The sequence below is a fragment of the Rhinopithecus roxellana genome, chromosome 12 (genome assembly GCF_007565055.1).
Source record: "Rhinopithecus roxellana isolate Shanxi Qingling chromosome 12, ASM756505v1, whole genome shotgun sequence".
Taxonomy (NCBI): domain Eukaryota; kingdom Metazoa; phylum Chordata; class Mammalia; order Primates; family Cercopithecidae; genus Rhinopithecus; species Rhinopithecus roxellana.
Window position 1 is genome coordinate 106,211,887 of NC_044560.1, and position 15,603 is coordinate 106,227,489.

The 15,603-nt window shown below is 53.4% G+C and overlaps 1 protein-coding gene and 1 non-coding gene across 5 annotated transcripts in view; one reads left to right on the forward strand and one right to left on the reverse strand.

Annotated features, from left to right (window-relative positions):
• The first annotated feature begins 203 nt into the window (after positions 1–203).
• The window catches only part of HIF3A (hypoxia inducible factor 3 subunit alpha), a 49,837-nt gene continuing 34,437 nt past the window's right edge, over positions 204–15,603 (forward strand). The window contains exons 1-6 of one of the 4 annotated variants that reach the window (XM_010377438.2): positions 204–293; positions 7,077–7,267; positions 8,407–8,552; positions 11,745–11,829; positions 12,157–12,269; positions 12,664–12,872. In XM_010377438.2, coding sequence (XP_010375740.2) covers positions 268–293; positions 7,077–7,267; positions 8,407–8,552; positions 11,745–11,829; positions 12,157–12,269; positions 12,664–12,872 — 770 coding nt within the window. In that variant the 5' untranslated portion in view covers positions 204–267. Of the gene's footprint in view, positions 294–1,557; positions 1,698–7,076; positions 7,268–8,406; positions 8,553–11,744; positions 11,830–12,156; positions 12,270–12,663; positions 12,873–15,603 lie in introns of those variants that run through there. The other 3 variants (XM_010377439.2, XM_010377441.2, XM_010377440.2) reach the window with 3 other exon arrangements.
• Positions 9,631–9,738, reverse strand: LOC115892473. The gene has a single exon (XR_004052354.1). It is a non-coding gene; the product is annotated as a U6 spliceosomal RNA (small nuclear RNA).

A 15,603-nucleotide genomic window follows, 5' to 3' on the forward strand; every position in this document is an offset into this window, starting at 1 on the left:
TGCGGGCTACACTGCCTAGGAAGTCCGCGGCGAGAGGCGTGGTTGGGGGGTGTGTATTACACGGTATCACCCCCCTTGCCTTTCCAAGTCTTTTCCCCTGGTTCCGCCTCCTTTTCAGGAGTGACATGCCCTTCGCCCAATCAGAGCTGCGGGCCTGGCGCGGCACAGCCAACCGCGCGGCGTGGGGAGGAGCTGGGGAGGGGGCTCGCAAGGCCAGGGGAGGGGGCTACGGGCCTTCGAGGGCTCCGGAGCGGCGACCGGCGAGCCATGGCGCTGGGGCTGCAGCGCGCAAGGTACTGAAGTTCGGGGGCAGGAGTTCTGGGAATTGGGGGGCTCTCCTCCTGGAGACCCCTGAGCTGGACTGTGGGAAGGCGGTTCGCGGGTGCGAAACAAGAACGCCCCGGGACGCGCAGATGGAGGCACATCCCCGCCGCACTCTCCACCCTTAGAGACTGCAGGGGTGGGGGATTCCCTACGTCTCTGGCTGCCCCGCCCCTCTGGCCAAGAGCGGCTTCGGGGTCCCCGATTTTTCGTTACCCAAGGCTCGCTTAACTTCTGGCTGGGGGTGGAACTTGGGATTCCTGATAAATTAGGGGTGATTGCATTTGAACAGTCCCCAGGCTTCTGCGGGAGGTATTCTCCCTCCACATATTGATCCCTCTGGCCTCTGAACTCCCCAAATTGAGGGTATTCTTTTCCACCAGGTCCCTGGGATCCTAGGAGATATGGGATACCCCTAAATTGAGCCTTCCCACATATAGGGAGTCCCTTGAAATGGCATTCATCTCCTGAGTTCAAGAGAGGAGAGATCTCCTCTGATACTACCCTTCCTGACACAGTCTCCTAAACGTTGGGTTTCCCTAGAAATGGGCAGAGGGGGACCCCTTTCAGAAGCCGCCTGGGACCCTTCCTAAGAGACTTTTTGTATCCTTTCAAAAGCCAGAGTCACTCCCTTAAATAACAGGGAAACAAGCTGGACCCACTTCCCAAAGTCCAGCCCCTCATCTCACCCCTCCACCCCCATCCTGAGAGACAGGGGAACCTCATTCAAGCTTTATTTTGGGGAGATTCCATGGCGGGGTGCTGTGAGCCTGCAGGCTGTGATGGGAGCGCCCCCTGCCGCAGTGCTCAGCTGGGGTCATCCCGGGCAGAGGGTGGGTTTCTGGGTTCACCTCCCAGCAGGTGCAGCTCTGCTGGAACACAAGGAACCTGTGCCCTGGGGCCGCTGCCATGGGGTCTTATCTGGCCATGTTCTCATGGGACTCTGGAAAATGTTCTAGGTCCTCAGCTTTCCCTGTCCAATGTGAGGCACCCAGTAAGCCTCACCCCCTTCCCTCCTCCCTGGCTTCTCAGGCCTGATTGGATCCGTGCACACCCCATGTTTCTAACCCCCCCATCCTCTCCCCCCTCCCCCACTCTATTCCAGGCCCTGGCTCTGGGCCTACCAGGGAACTCCATCCCACCCTTTTTGGGCCAGCTGTCGACCCGCCCTTCTCAGCGCCCCCTCCTGGCTGGGTGGGGGCCCCTCTTGGCTGAGCTGGGGTGTCCCCCCTCCCCACCCAAGGCCCGCCCTTTCCTGTGGAGTCATCTCACCGCCGCGCGCCACCCACTCGTAACTCGCACCCGGGTCCTGGCTGCGCTGCGTCCCCTCCTGCATCCCCTGGATGGCCCTTCAGGCAAAGGGGGCCTGGGTGATGGTGAGTGGGCCCCCCCAAATCCCCTTTCCCCCTCCCCTTCCTCTAGCTGGGGCTGGCTGCCATCCCACTGTGGGCAAGGATGCTCTTGGGAAGTCCCTGGTGGGTACGGCTTGCAGCCCAGAGTGTCTTGTGAGGTACAAGGTTCCCGGAGAAGACAGGATTTTGGGGACCGGCACCCCACCAGATTACCATGTCCTTGGGAACAAGTAGAGTCAGGGGGCAGAGAGACTCCCACAGACCCTCATGCCAAGTCCCTTTGCAAACCCAAACCCTGCCTCTGGTCTGTCAGGACAGCTCTGGGCAGTGCCAAGAGGCATCCTTGCCCAGCTACAACCTAAGCCCCCACCCACCAAATCCTCTGTGCTTTTCGTAAGACCCCCCAGTACCCAGCTGAGTGTCAGAAGGGAAAATCCCAGAAGTAGCCCTGAATGTGCGGCAGGGACTCCCTGCTTTTATTATGCCTTCCTCATGGGTGGCAAGTTCTTCAGGGCAGGGAAGAGGTGAACTTCTCTCCTTCCTGGTTGGAGGGGGGCACTGGGCCCCAACCCCCATTCTCAGGCCTCACCCTGAGCCCTCCAGGCCCTGGCCCCACCCCCTGTTCTTGGCTGGAACACGGAGGAAGGGTGGCAGGGTTCCAGCTGCACGTCCCAAGCTGGGCAGAGTGCCAGGGGGCTGGACCAGGGCTGGGCATGGGGCCAGCTGGGGCGATCTGGAGGCAGCAGGGGTGTGACGGGGGAAGGGACCGAGGCTGCTAGGCAAAAGAGGGGCAGGGCAGGGGCCCCTTGGGCGGTGGGCACACCTGCCAAGAGCACAGGCCCCAAACTCAGGGTTCAAATCCCTTCTCACCCACTTCCTGGTGGTGTGGACTTGTGTCAGTGACTGCTGCTCTGAGCCTCAGTTTCAGATCCTGGAAATACGGGGAGGCTGGGCGCAGTGGCTCAGGCCTGTTATTCCAGCACTTTGGGAGGCTGAGGTGGGCAGATTGCTTGAGTTCAAGGCGGGCCTGGGCAATATGGCAAAATCTCATCTATACTAGAAATACGCAAATCAGCCAGGCATGGTGGTGAGTGTCTGTAGTCCCAGATACTCAGGAGGCTGGGGTGGGAGAATGGCTTGAGCCTGAGAGGCAGAGGTTGTAGTGAGCCAAGATCAGGCCCCTGCACTCCAACCTGGACAACAGAGCCAGACCTTGTCTCCAAAAAAAAAATAAAAAAGGCAAAGAAAACTGGGGATCACACTCCCTTTCCACCATCCCAGATCAAGATGAGGAGCCAGTAGTGAGGAAGCAGATGGTGGGGGGCAGAACACCCAATAGTGTGCCACAAAGTGAGTTCAAGTCAGAGTAGACAGGCCTGGTTTGAATCCTAGCTCTGCTACTAAAAGCCGTGTGGCTTCAGGCAAGTTTCATCACCTCTTTGGGCTTCCTTCCTCATCCGGAAAATGGGGAAAGTCATTGCAGGAACATGGTCAGATTCACTGAGAAGTGGTTGAACATAGTTCAGTGTCAATGGAGGGCGCTGGGTTACTTGGGCTGGGGATACCATTGCTCCGACTCTCGATTTCTGCCTCTTTAAAGGAGAAATCACTTCTGCTCAATAGGGTTGTAGTAAGGACTTAATGGAGTCTCTAGCTCCGTGAGTGTTCAACACACCAATGCTATCATTATTACAGTATCACTGTTATTCAGTCCTCCCTTTAAGATGCTTGCGTAAAAACCATGCCTACATGGTTTTTAATTGCATGCACATACCACACTATGGGGCGTGTAGGGTAACCCACATGTTACTCTAAAGCCCAAGAAGCTCCTAAGCCCATGCTTTCCATCTCTGACATGCACAGAGGGAGAATAATAAGTCTAACCTTGGCCGGGCACAGTGGCTCACACCTGTAATCCTAACATTTTGGGAGTCCTAGGCAGGCAGATCACCTGAGGTCAGGAGTTCAAAACCAGCCTGGCCAACATAGTGAAACCCTGTCTCTACTAAAAATACAAAAATTACCCAGGCGTGGTGGCAGGCGCCTGTAATCCCAGCTACTCAGGAAGCTGAGGCAGGAGAATCGCTTGAACCTGGGAGGCGGAGGTGACAGTGAGCTGAGATCGAGCCCCTGCACTCCAGCCTGGGCGACAAGGCACGATTATGTTCCCACGGCTTATAAGTCGTCACACACCTTATAAATAGTGGAGCTTGTAAGTAATGGAGTTTATAAGTAGTAGAGTCAGGATTGGAACCCTGAGCCAGAGGAACTAGCCTCCAGTCTGTGAAATGGGAAAGACCCACACTTCCCAGTAGAACATCCAGAGGGCAGGCTGGGAGTTGGAAGGAGGGTCCCTCCGCAGCCACCAGCTGGCTCCTTCTATGGAAGAAGCAGCCCAGCCACAGAGGATTACAGAGCCCAGCTGCCTGGGAGGTGGGGCTGGCCCCACCTCCCTGCCGGTTCCCACTCCCTGTTCCCTCTGTCGGGCCCCCAGCACCGTGAGGCCCTCTCACCCCCACCCTCTGGGCAGGAAGACAAACAGGGCTGGAACAGAACAGGACGGCGTGTCCTCTCAGGCAGGCAGGACTGAGGCCCCTGCCCCCACCAGCCAGGAGGGAGGGGGCGGGGACAGGGGCCGTATCTCCCCTGCTCCAACCCTCCATCCAGCCTGCCCTCTTGTGTGCCTCCCACCCTGCTGTACTGAGGATTTTATTTTCCTTCTGCCTCCAGACAGGAAAATATCCCCTCGCCCTGGGTGGTGGGTGGGGCTACAGGTCTCTTGCCTGAGGCTGGGGTTGATGCCATCCCAGAAGCCGCCTCTGCTCTTGAATTTAGGAAGGGACAGTGACCCCTCCTAGAGGTTCTGCTTCCCTCGGATGGGTCCCAAGGAGGGGATGAGAAAAAGCCTGAAACTCATCCCAGCTCTGCCAGTTGTTGGTTTTGGGGCTTCTTGGGCAAGGACTTCACCTTTCAGTCTCAGTTTCCCCATTGTAAAGTGGCAGTTTCAAATGTTCCCCTCCTCCGGGCACGGTGGCTCCTGCCTGTAATCCCAGCACTTTGGGAGGCTGAGGTGGGCGGATCACTTGAGGTCAAGAATTCGAGAGCAGCCTGGCCAACATGGCGAAACCCCGTCTCTACTAAAAATACAAAAATTAGCCAGGCGTGGTAGCAGAGGCCTGTAATCCCAGCTACTCAGGAGGCTGAGGGAGGAGAATTGAACCCGGGAGGCGGAGGTTGCAGTGAGCCGAGATCGTGCCATTATACTCCAGCCTGGAGGACAGAGGGAAACTCCATCTCAAAAAAAAAAAAATTTTTAATTAAAAAAATAAATAAAAAATAAAATGCCTCCCTCCTAGGGGTCCCCTGAGGATTGGATGAATACATATAGAATACATAGTACAGTGGCAAGCACACAAATGCTTAGCAAATGACAGCTGCCTATTACTAATGGTAACATTTATCAATATTATAAATGTAGATGAGACTATATATACAATATACTACACTAGACTATATATACAATATACTAGATGTAATACATCATATAATAATTTTTTATTTTTTCTATTTTTGCTAATTTGTTTTTTGTCTTGTTTTTTTCGGTTTTTGTTTTTTGTTTTTTTTTTTGAGACGGAGTCTTGCTCTGTCATCCAGGCTGGAGTGCAGTGGCGAGATCTCGGCTCACTGCAACCTCCGCCTCCCAGGTTCAAGCGATTCTCCTGCCTCAGTCTTTCGAGTAGCTGGGACTACGAGGCGCCCGCCACCATGCCCAGCTAATTTTTTGTATTTTTAGTAGAGATGGGGTTTCACCATGTCAGTCAGGCTGGTCTCGAACTTTTGACTTCGTGATCTGCCCACCTCGGCCTCCCAAAGTGCTGGGATTACAGGCGTGAGCCACCGTGCCCGGTCTGATTTTTGTCTTTTTTTAGAGACAGAGCTGTTGCCCAGGCTGGAGTGCAGGGGCACAATCATAGCTCACTGTAACCTTGAACCTGGGTTCAAGTGATCCTCTGTCTCACCCTCCAAATTATAGCCGCTTCCGCCTGTAATTTTGTTTGAAAGTAAAGAAGCTGGGCGTGGTGGCTCACACCTGTAATCCCAGAATTTGGGGAGGCCATGGTGGGAGGATCACTTGAGTTCAGGAGTTCAAGACCAGCCTGGAAAACAAAATGACACACAGTCACTACAAAAAATACAAAAATTAGCTGGGTGTGCTGGTGCACACCTGTGGTCCCAGCTACATAAGGGGCTGAGGCTGGAGGATGGCTTGAGCCTAAGATGTTGAGGCTGCAGTGAGCCATATTCATGCCATTACACTCCAGCCTGGGCAACAGAGTGAGAGCCTGTCTCAAAAAAAAGAAAGAGAAGAAAAGAAAAAAGAAAAGAAAAGAAAAGAAAAGAAAAAAAAAAAAAAACTTTGGGTTCAGACAGACCTGGAGTTTGATTTTGAAGACAGTGGCAAAAACAGGGAGAAGAGCTAAAATCCTGGACATAAACCCAGGCCCATAGAGAGAGAGAAAATTTGAGAGTTTAGGTAGACGATTGTTTAAAGGCAGGCTTCCCTATTTGTGGGCAAGCACTGCACCTGTCTGAGCCTCCGTGTCCTCATCTGTTCAATGGGGCGTTATCAACTTCCTTCTGGGTTGCCTGAGCATTAGACGGGTCAACGTAAGTTTCGCGCTTGGCACTGGGAGTGACAAAATAGTAAAAGCTGGATAAGCGGCAGATATTTCCCATAAAACGACCCTTATTCTTCCAACCCCACATGCAAAATGTAGGTATTTGATTACAGGGCAGGGTGAGTGGTAAACAGAACAGGTTGCTTTGCTGTGTCACCCTGGCGGGTCCCTGCCCCTCTTAGGGCCCCTGTTCGTGGTTCGTCGTTAGACTTTGAGATCTATGTTCCAAGATTCACAGGATGGCTCAGTTGAGGTAAAAGGGCAGAGGAGGAGATTCTGGGAAACTGTAGGGCAGGGGGCCTGGGAGGCTGTAGGCCTCTCCTTCGTGGGCCCTCCCTTCTCTGGCCCCGGGCCAGCTCAGCCAGCCCCCTCCCAGCAGGGGCCCTCCCTGTCCCCCAGGCGTCCCTAGCCCGGGAAATAAACTGCAGATAAGTCAGGGAGGGGACAGAGCGGCCCTAGGCGCGCCACAGAGAGGAGCGAGGCGCAGGAGGCAGCATGGACTGGCAAGACCACAGGTAAAATCAGGGCTAGGAGGGCTCGACAGTGTAGCCCTCCCAGGCCCAGAGAGCGCCGCGAACTCGACAGGGCCACACATCGAGGCCTGCGCAGCTGCGGCCCAGCCCTCCACGAGCCCCGGCCCCAGGTGGCAGCTCCCCACGTGCTCGTCCCGTCCTCCTCTTGTCTTTCCCGAGTCACCACCAGTGAAAGCTGCCCATGCCCTCAGGTCGACCACCGAGCTGCGCAAGGAAAAGTCCCGGGATGCGGCCCGCAGCCGGCGCAGCCAGGAGACCGAGGTGCTGTACCAGCTGGCGCACACGCTGCCCTTCGCACGCGGCGTCAGCGCCCACCTGGACAAGGCCTCCATCATGCGCCTCACCATCAGCTACCTGCGCATGCACCGCCTCTGCGCCGCAGGTGAGCCCCGCCCGCGGGAATTCCCGTCTTGGCCAGGCCCCGCCCACATCCCATGGAGGCCCCTCCTCCGGGAAGCCGTATTCTGACAAAGCCCCGCCCCCTGGTGACGTCTTCTCGGCGGAGCCCCACCCCCCTGGAATCCACTTCCCAGGGGAGGCCCCGCCCCCTTTGAGTTACTGGCGTGCTGGGAGTCCCGCCCCCTTAGAAGTCGATCACTTGTGAGGCCCCGCCCACTGAAACGCGCCCTTTGGAAGCCCCGCCTCCTTAGGACTGGCAGAGAATCCCCTCACCCTTCAATCCTTAGGATTTCATCCTCTTGGAGACTCTCCCAGATGGATAGGCCCTGGTCTCTCATAATACATCCACTGGGAGGCTACGCCGCCCAACTTTTCATTGCTGAACCTGAGAGTCCCTTGTCCCTTCCCCACCCCTCTAGTTCTACATCACTTGTTCTTTTAGTAGGCATCTCCTTGAATTTCCACCCAGTTAGAATTGCACCCTGCAGCGGGCTTTGCCACGCACACACACACACACACACACATACACTCACACATAAACCCCATGGAATCCCAGGACCCTGAAAGCGGGGGAAGTAGCGTTATTCTCTGGGAGGCTCTGCCCATTTGACTTCCCTGCCCCATAGAATTTTACTTTTCTTGGAGGCTTTACCCCCTTAGAAGCCTGTCCTCTGGGAGCCCCTGCTTCTCTGGAGTTCTGTCCCTCTGGAACATCCTGCTCTCCATGAGTGTTGAACCCCTTCGAGGCTTCCCCATCAGCTCTGTATTACAATTCCCCCTAGGCCCTGGCCCCTTCATATTTTGACCCTGGGGAGTTCCATCCACTTAGAATTCTGTCCTCCTAGGAGGCCCACCCACATCCTTAGAATTCCGTTCCCTTGGGAGACTCCTACTTCCTTAGAATTCTGCCCCCCTGGGAGGCTCTGCTTCTAATTCCAGCGCTTCTTGGTCCTGCTTTCTTCCTTGGGAATCCAGGTCACTAGGATGTACCCCCACTCCCTTGGGGGTGCATGTAAGTTTCTCTGAATGAGGCAAGGCAGAGGGAGGCTAGCCCAGGGTCAGTCCATAATTCAGTCCATAACTGACTAGAGATGCCCCCATCCCCCCTGCCCCGGGCACCAGGGGAGTGGAACCAGGTGGGAGCAGGGGGAGAACCACTGGATGCCTGCTACCTGAAGGCCCTGGAGGGCTTCGTCATGGTGCTCACCACCGAGGGAGACATGGCTTACCTGTCGGAGAATGTCAGCAAACACCTGGGCCTCAGTCAGGTGAGAGGAGCTCCTGGCTCTGTGCCTGGCCCTGTACTGGTGATGCTGGGGATACGGTGGTGACCAGGACAGCCATAGCCCTACCTTTATGGGACTCACAGTACAAAGGGGATATAGGTATGTCACTAGACAAGAAGACCCAGAATGGTCAGGGCTGGGATGGGACAGTCTAGGGGGCTGTGGGAGCACAGGGATGGGGTGTACCTGACCCAGCCTGGGTGGGAATGGAGGGCTTCCTGGAGAAGACGTCTGAGCTGAAATCTGAAGAACTTAGCTGGTCAAAGGGGTATGGAGAATGGATGGGATCAGTGAAGATCAGGAATGTACATGGCAGAGGGAACAGAGGAGGCAAAGGCCAAGAGGTGAGAAAGAAACAGAATAATTTGGGGAAATAAAGAAGTTGGCCACATGCAGTGGCTTACACCTGTAATCCTAGCACTTTGAATGGCCAAGATGGGAGGATAGCTTAAGTTCAGGAGTTCAGTGTTTCACCTGGGCAACATGGCAAAACCCTGTCTCCACCAAAAATACAAAAAATTGCTGGATGTGCTGGCACACGCCTGTGGTCCCAGCTACTTGGGAGGCGGGGGTGGGAGGATTATGTGAGCCTGGGAGGTGGAAGTTGCAGTGAGCCAAGATCACACCAGTACACTACAGCCTGGGTGACAAAGCAAGATCCAGTCTCAAAAACAAACAAACAAACAAACAAAAACAAGTTTATCCTCCTAGGTGCAGAGTGCAGTAGGAGAAGCGGAGAGACAGAAGGCTAGAGAGGTCATCAGGGTAGCCGGTGGCCGAATGTAAGGGCAAATTAGCTTTATCTCCAGGACCCTGGGGAGCTATAGAAGGATTTTAAGCAGTGGAGAGGTTGTGCCAGAGAGGTAGAATCAGATTTACATTTTTGAAAAATCCTCTAGGTACAGCATGGAGGTAGATTTGGAGGGAGTGAGATGAGAGGTTGAGAGATCAGCAATGGGTAGATGCCAATCTCAAGTGGGAGAAGAGGAACAGTGGCAGGGGCCATGGGGATGGAAAGATAAGAACAAGAGACATTTAGAAAGTAAAACTTACTTTTTTAATTAACATGGAAGGCTTCATGCATTTGCGTATCATCCTTGCACAGAGGCCATGCTAATCTTCTCTGTATTATTCCAATTTTTAGCATACATGCTGCCTAAGCGAGCATAGAAAGTAGAACTAACTTTATTTTTTTTTTTTTTTTTTTTTTTTTTTGAGACGGAGGCTTGCTTTGTCGCCTGGGCTGGAGTGCAGTGGCCGGATCTCAGCTCACTGCAAGCTCCGCCTCCCAGGTTCACGCCATTCTCCTGCCTCAGCCTCCCGAGTAGCTGGGACCACAGGCGCCCGCCACCTCGCCCGGCTAATTTTTTGTATTTTTAGTAGAGATGGGGTTTCAACGTGTTAGCCAGGATGGTCTCGATCTCCTGACCTCGTGATCCGCCCGTCTCGGCCTCCCAAAGTGCTGGGATTACAGGCTTGAGCCACCGTGCCCGGCCAGAACTAACTTTAATTCATCCTTACAGCAAGGCCTACGAGAGAGTTCCCATTCTTTTTTTTTTTTTTTTTTTAATCTCACATAAATGGGCACAATAGTTGGCATCTGTTCCTTTTCTCTGCCTCGTTACCCCACTCCTGGTACCAATTTCTCTGTTAGTGTGAGTGAGCTTTTTGGACCCAGAGAGATGAATGTCCTGAGGTCCCAAAGCTAGAAAGTGGCACAGCCAGGATTCAACTCCAGCTACAAGAGATGTTGTCAGAGGAGCGAGATCTCCCTCTTTCCCTATTCACCAGCACCAGCACCATTCACATGGTGAGCCAATAGGGTCCACCTTCATCTGTGTCCCCTCCTCCCAGCACCAGGCTCATTTCCTAAACTGAAATGAAGAGCTGGGTTTTCGGCCTGCCAGACAAGTGTGATTTGAATGGAGTCTCATCTCAGGGCCTTGTGCTTACTGTTCCCTCTTTCTGGAATACTCTTACTGCAGGGGGCCACAAGGCCACCTCACTTGCTTTGTTCAGCAGTCTTTTTAAATGTCACCTCTTCAAAGAAACTGTCTAGACCACTGTCTCTAAAGCAGCCTCCCATCATTGCGCCACCTTGTCCTGCTTTTGTTTTCTTCATGTTACTTGTTATATCGTTATTATCTGTTCTTTCATTCACTGTCTGTCTCACCCCACTGGCCAGTAAGCTGTTCAAGGCAGGGATTTGTGTGTGTGGTCACTGTGTCCATACCATTTAGAAGAGCCAGGTGCGGTAGCTCCCACCTATAATTCCAGTACTTTGGGAGGCCAACGTGGGAGGATCGCTTTGAGACCAGCCTGGGCAACATGGTGAGACCCCCATCTCTATAAAAAAGAAATTTTTTTTAATTAGCCGAAAGCTGGATGTGGTGGCTCACGCCTATAATCCCAGCACTTTGGAAGGCCAAGGCAGGCAGATCACTTGAGTCAGGAGTTCGAGACCAGCCTGGCCAATATGGTGAAACCCCACCTCTACTAAAAATACAAAAAGTAGCCGGGTGTGGTGGCACATGCCTATAATCCCAGCCACTCGGGAGGCTGAGGTGGGTGAATCGCTTGAACCAGGGAGGCGGAGGTTGCAGTGAGCCAAGATTGCACCATTGCACTCCAGCCTGGGCAACAGAGCGAGACTCCATTTCAAAAAAAAAAAAAAAAAAAAAAAAATATATATATATATATATATATATATATATCCAGGTGTGGTGGCGTGTGACTGTGGTCCCAGCTACTGAGGAGGCTGAGGTGGGAGGATCAGATTGCTTGAGCCCAGGAGGTTGAGGCTGCAGGAAGTTATGATCGCACCACTGCACCATTGCACTCCAGCCTGGGCAACAGAGCAAGACCCGTCTCAAAAAATAGATAGATAGATAGATAGATAGATAGATAGATAGATAGATAATTGATCGATAGATAGATAGATAGATAGATAGATAGATAGATAGATAGATAGATAGATAAGGGCCTGGCACTTGGTACGTGCTGAATAAATGCTTGCTGAGTGGATGGATGGATGGATGGACAAATGGATGGATACATGAATGGGGAGCCTGGTGAAATCAATCAGGCTGGCGAATTGGAGCAGGGGAATGAGAATGGGATGGAGGAGATGGGTCAGAGGCCCTGGTAGACCCCAACCCCTCTCATCCCTGGCAGCTGGAGCTCATCGGACACAGCATCTTTGATTTCATTCACCCCTGTGACCAAGAGGAGCTTCAGGACGCCCTGACCCCCCAACAGAGTGAGTTCCCCGGAAGCCTCTGTCCCCACCATACAGAGGAGGAAGCTGAGGCCCCACCCCTCCCTCAGCATATCCCCTCCTCCTCTGGAACACCAGACAAAGACAAGTAGGAAGAGGAGAGATGGCCCTGCCCTGGGGGGTCTGACGGGACACAGCCCTGCCCTGGCGGGTCTGAGGGGACACATACTACCCCTGGGGGACCCTCTCTGGTTCCAGGTCCCAATTGTTGGGATGGAGCTGGGGAGGCCTGAGCAGCCAGGGTGCCGGAGGGCACTGGGCCTGTGTGCAGCTGCTTGTGACCTCCCCCCTGCCCCTGGGCCCCCCTAGCCCTGTCCAGGAAGAAGGTGGAGGCCCCCACGGAGCGGTGCTTCTCCTTGCGCATGAAGAGTACGCTCACCAGCCGCGGGCGCACCCTCAACCTCAAGGCGGCCACCTGGAAGGTGCGTGGGGCCGGGCTGGAGGAGGGTGAGGATGCTGGGGCTGCCAAGGCTGCTGGGGCTGGGTGTGAGCCCTGAAAGATCTCTAAGGGTGCTGGAGTACAGGTGTCTCCTGGCCTGGGGACTGTGTGGGCCTCACTCAGGTCAGGTCTAGTGGGTCCTCAGTGCATCGAGGAGCATGGGTGTCTGTGGAGTTGGGACCTGGGGCTCCTGTAAACTCTCTTAGGAGGGGTTCCTATGGGCCTGGGGCTGGGGATCCTCAGCCCCTTTGAACCTGGAGTCTTCATGGGGTTGGAATCTCAGCTCCCTGATGGGCCCACAGGACGCATCTTTCAGCCTCATGGGTGGTCTCAGGGCCGGAGGCAGCACTGCCTTGTCCCCCCTTCTCGGCCCCCAGGTGCTGCATTGCTCTGGACATATGAGGGCCTACAAGCCTCCTGCACAGACTTCTCCAGCTGGGAGCCCTGACTCAGAGCCCCCACTGCAGTGCCTGGTGCTCATCTGCGAAGCCATTCCCCACCCAGGCAGCCTGGAGCCCCCGCTGGGCCGGGGGGCCTTCCTCAGCCGCCACAGCCTGGACATGAAGTTCACCTACTGTGACGACAGGTGGGCAGGGGCCCCCTCTTCCCTCTGCCCAAGTTCAAGTGTGCTGTTTCCCTCCCCACCTCCACACCCCTACATTTCTTTCTCTCCTCTGTCTCTCTCACTTCATCCATCTTTCTCTCTGTGTGTGCCTGCCTGTCTCTGAATTTTCTGCGTGTCTCTTATATCTTTTCTTTTTTCATAAAAATGCCGTCTTGCCATTTGCCCAGACTGCTCTCAAACTCCTGGGCTCAAGCCATCCTCCTGCCTTGGCCTCCCAAAGTGCTGGGATTATAGGCGTGAGCCACCGCACCCGGCCTCCTTTTACCTTTCGTTCTCTCTCTCTCTTTCTCTTAGGGTCTGTCTCTCTTTGTCCCTTTTCTTAAATGAGTCAATTTGTGTCAGGCAGTTAGTATGGTGCCCAGCACACAGGAAGCACTCGATAAATTGTCATTAGGCCAGGCCCAGTGGCTCACACCTGCAATACCAGCACTTAGGGAGGCCAATATGGGAGAATTGCTTGAGATCAGGAGTTCAAGACCAGCTTGGACAACATAGGGAGACCCCGTCTCTACAAAAAAACTAGCCAGGCGGGGCTGGGCACGGTGGCTTATGCCTGTAATCCCAGCACTTTGGGAGGCCAAGGTGGGTGGATTATCTGAGGTCAGGAGTTCAAGACCAGCCTGGCCAACATGATGAAACCTTGTCTCTACTAAAAATAACAAAAATTAGCTGGGTGTGGTGGTGCATGCCTGTAATCCCAGATACTCAGGAGGCTGAGACAGGAGAATCGCTTGAGCCCGGGAGGCGGAAGTTACAGTGAGCTGAGATTGCTCCATTGCACTCCAGCCTGGGTAACAGAACAAGACTCTGTCTCAAAAAAAAAAAAAAAAAAAAAATTAAACAGGCGGTGGCACATGCCTTTGGTCCCAGCTACACAGGAGGCTGAGGTGGGAGGAATACTTGAGCCCAGGAGGTTGAGGCTGCAGTTAGCCATGATTGCACCATTGCACTCCAGCCTGGGCAACAGAATGAGATGCTGTCTCTAAAAAAAAATAATAAATAAAATAAAATGTTATTATTTGTTCGCCCTCTATCCTTCCTTTCATCTCTTTTTCTGTCCTTCTCTTCCTTCTGTCCTTCTCTTCCTTCTGTCCTTCTCTTCCTTCTGTCTTATCCCTCGCCCTGGTGTCATGTGTAGGAATGGTGACTCTGGATTCAGCCTGCTTGGGTGTCAGTCTTGGCTGTGTATCTTTAGCCAAATGACTTCAACTCTCTGTGCCACGATTTCCTCACCTATCCTGTGGAATCACATCAGAACCTGCCTTGTACGGTCATTCTGAGCAGCTCAGTGAGTTTCCCAGTGCAAAGCACAAGTGTCTGATTTTTAAATCATTATCGTCATCATTACTTTGTTGTTGTTGAGATGGAGTCTTGCTCTGTCGCCCAGGCTGGAGTGCAGTGGCAGGATCTTGGCACACTGCAACGTCCGCCTCCTGGGTTCAAGTGATTCTCCTCCCTCAGCCTCTGGAGTAGCTGCGATCACAGGCGCCTGCCATCATGCCTGGCTACTTTTGTATTTTTAGTAGAGGTGAGGTTTTACCATTTAGGCCAGGCTGGTCTTGAACTCCTGACCTCCGGTGATCCGCCCACCTCGGCCTCCCACAGTGCTGGGATTACAGGCGTGAGCCCCTGCACCTGGCCTATTATACTCATTACTCTTTATTTATTTTCATTCTTCTCTTTCTTTTTGTGTTTTTTTTCTTCCCCTCTCTTCCTCTCCTATGTCATGCATATTGTCTCTTTTTCTCTCTTTTCTTAACTCTTCTTCTCGTCTCCATGTATTAGTTCCCTATTGCTGCTATAATATATTACCACAAACTCAGTGGCTCCAAACAACACACACTCACTGTCTCACCATTCTGGAGGTCAGAAATTTGAAATTAGGCCAGGTGTGGTGGCTCACGCCTGTAATCCCAGCACTTTGAGAGATCAAGGCGGGAGGATGGCTTGGGGCCAGGAGTTCCAGATCAGCCTGGACAGCATACTGAGACCCCATCTTAAAGAAAGAAAAATAAAGTAGTAATGAGTCTTACAGGGCAAGATTAAGGCTGTGTTCCTTCTAGAGGCTCCAGAAAAGAATCTGTTTCCATGCCTTTTCTAGCTCCTAGAGCTGGGCCCACCTGCATCCATCTCCCCATCTCAAGACTAAGGCAGGCCGGGTGAGGTGGCTGACGCCTGTAATCTCATCTCTTTGGGAGGCTAAGGCAGGAAGATTGAGCCCAGGAGTTCAAGACCAGACTAGGCAACATAGTGAGACCCCCATTTCTACAAAAAAAAAAAAAAAAATATATATATATATATATATATATAAAAAGTAGCCAGGCAGGGCAAACACCAGCTACTCAGGAGGCTGTCAGAAGGATTGCTTGAGCCTGGGAGGTCAAGTCTGTGGTGAGCCATGACTGCACCACTGCACTCTAGCCTGGGTGACAGAACGAGAGCCTGCCTCAGAAAACAAACAACAGCCAGGTGCAGTGGCTCACGCCTGTAATCCCAGCACTTTGGGAGGCGGAGGCAGGTGGATCATGAGGTCAGGAGATCGAGACCATCCTGGCTAACATGGTGAAACCCCGTCTCTACTAAAAAAAAACCAAAAACATTAGCCAGGCGTGGTGGCGGGCGCCTGTAGTCCCAGCTACTAGGGTGGCTGAGGCAGGAGAAAGGTGTGAACCCCAGAGCTGGAGCTTAAAGT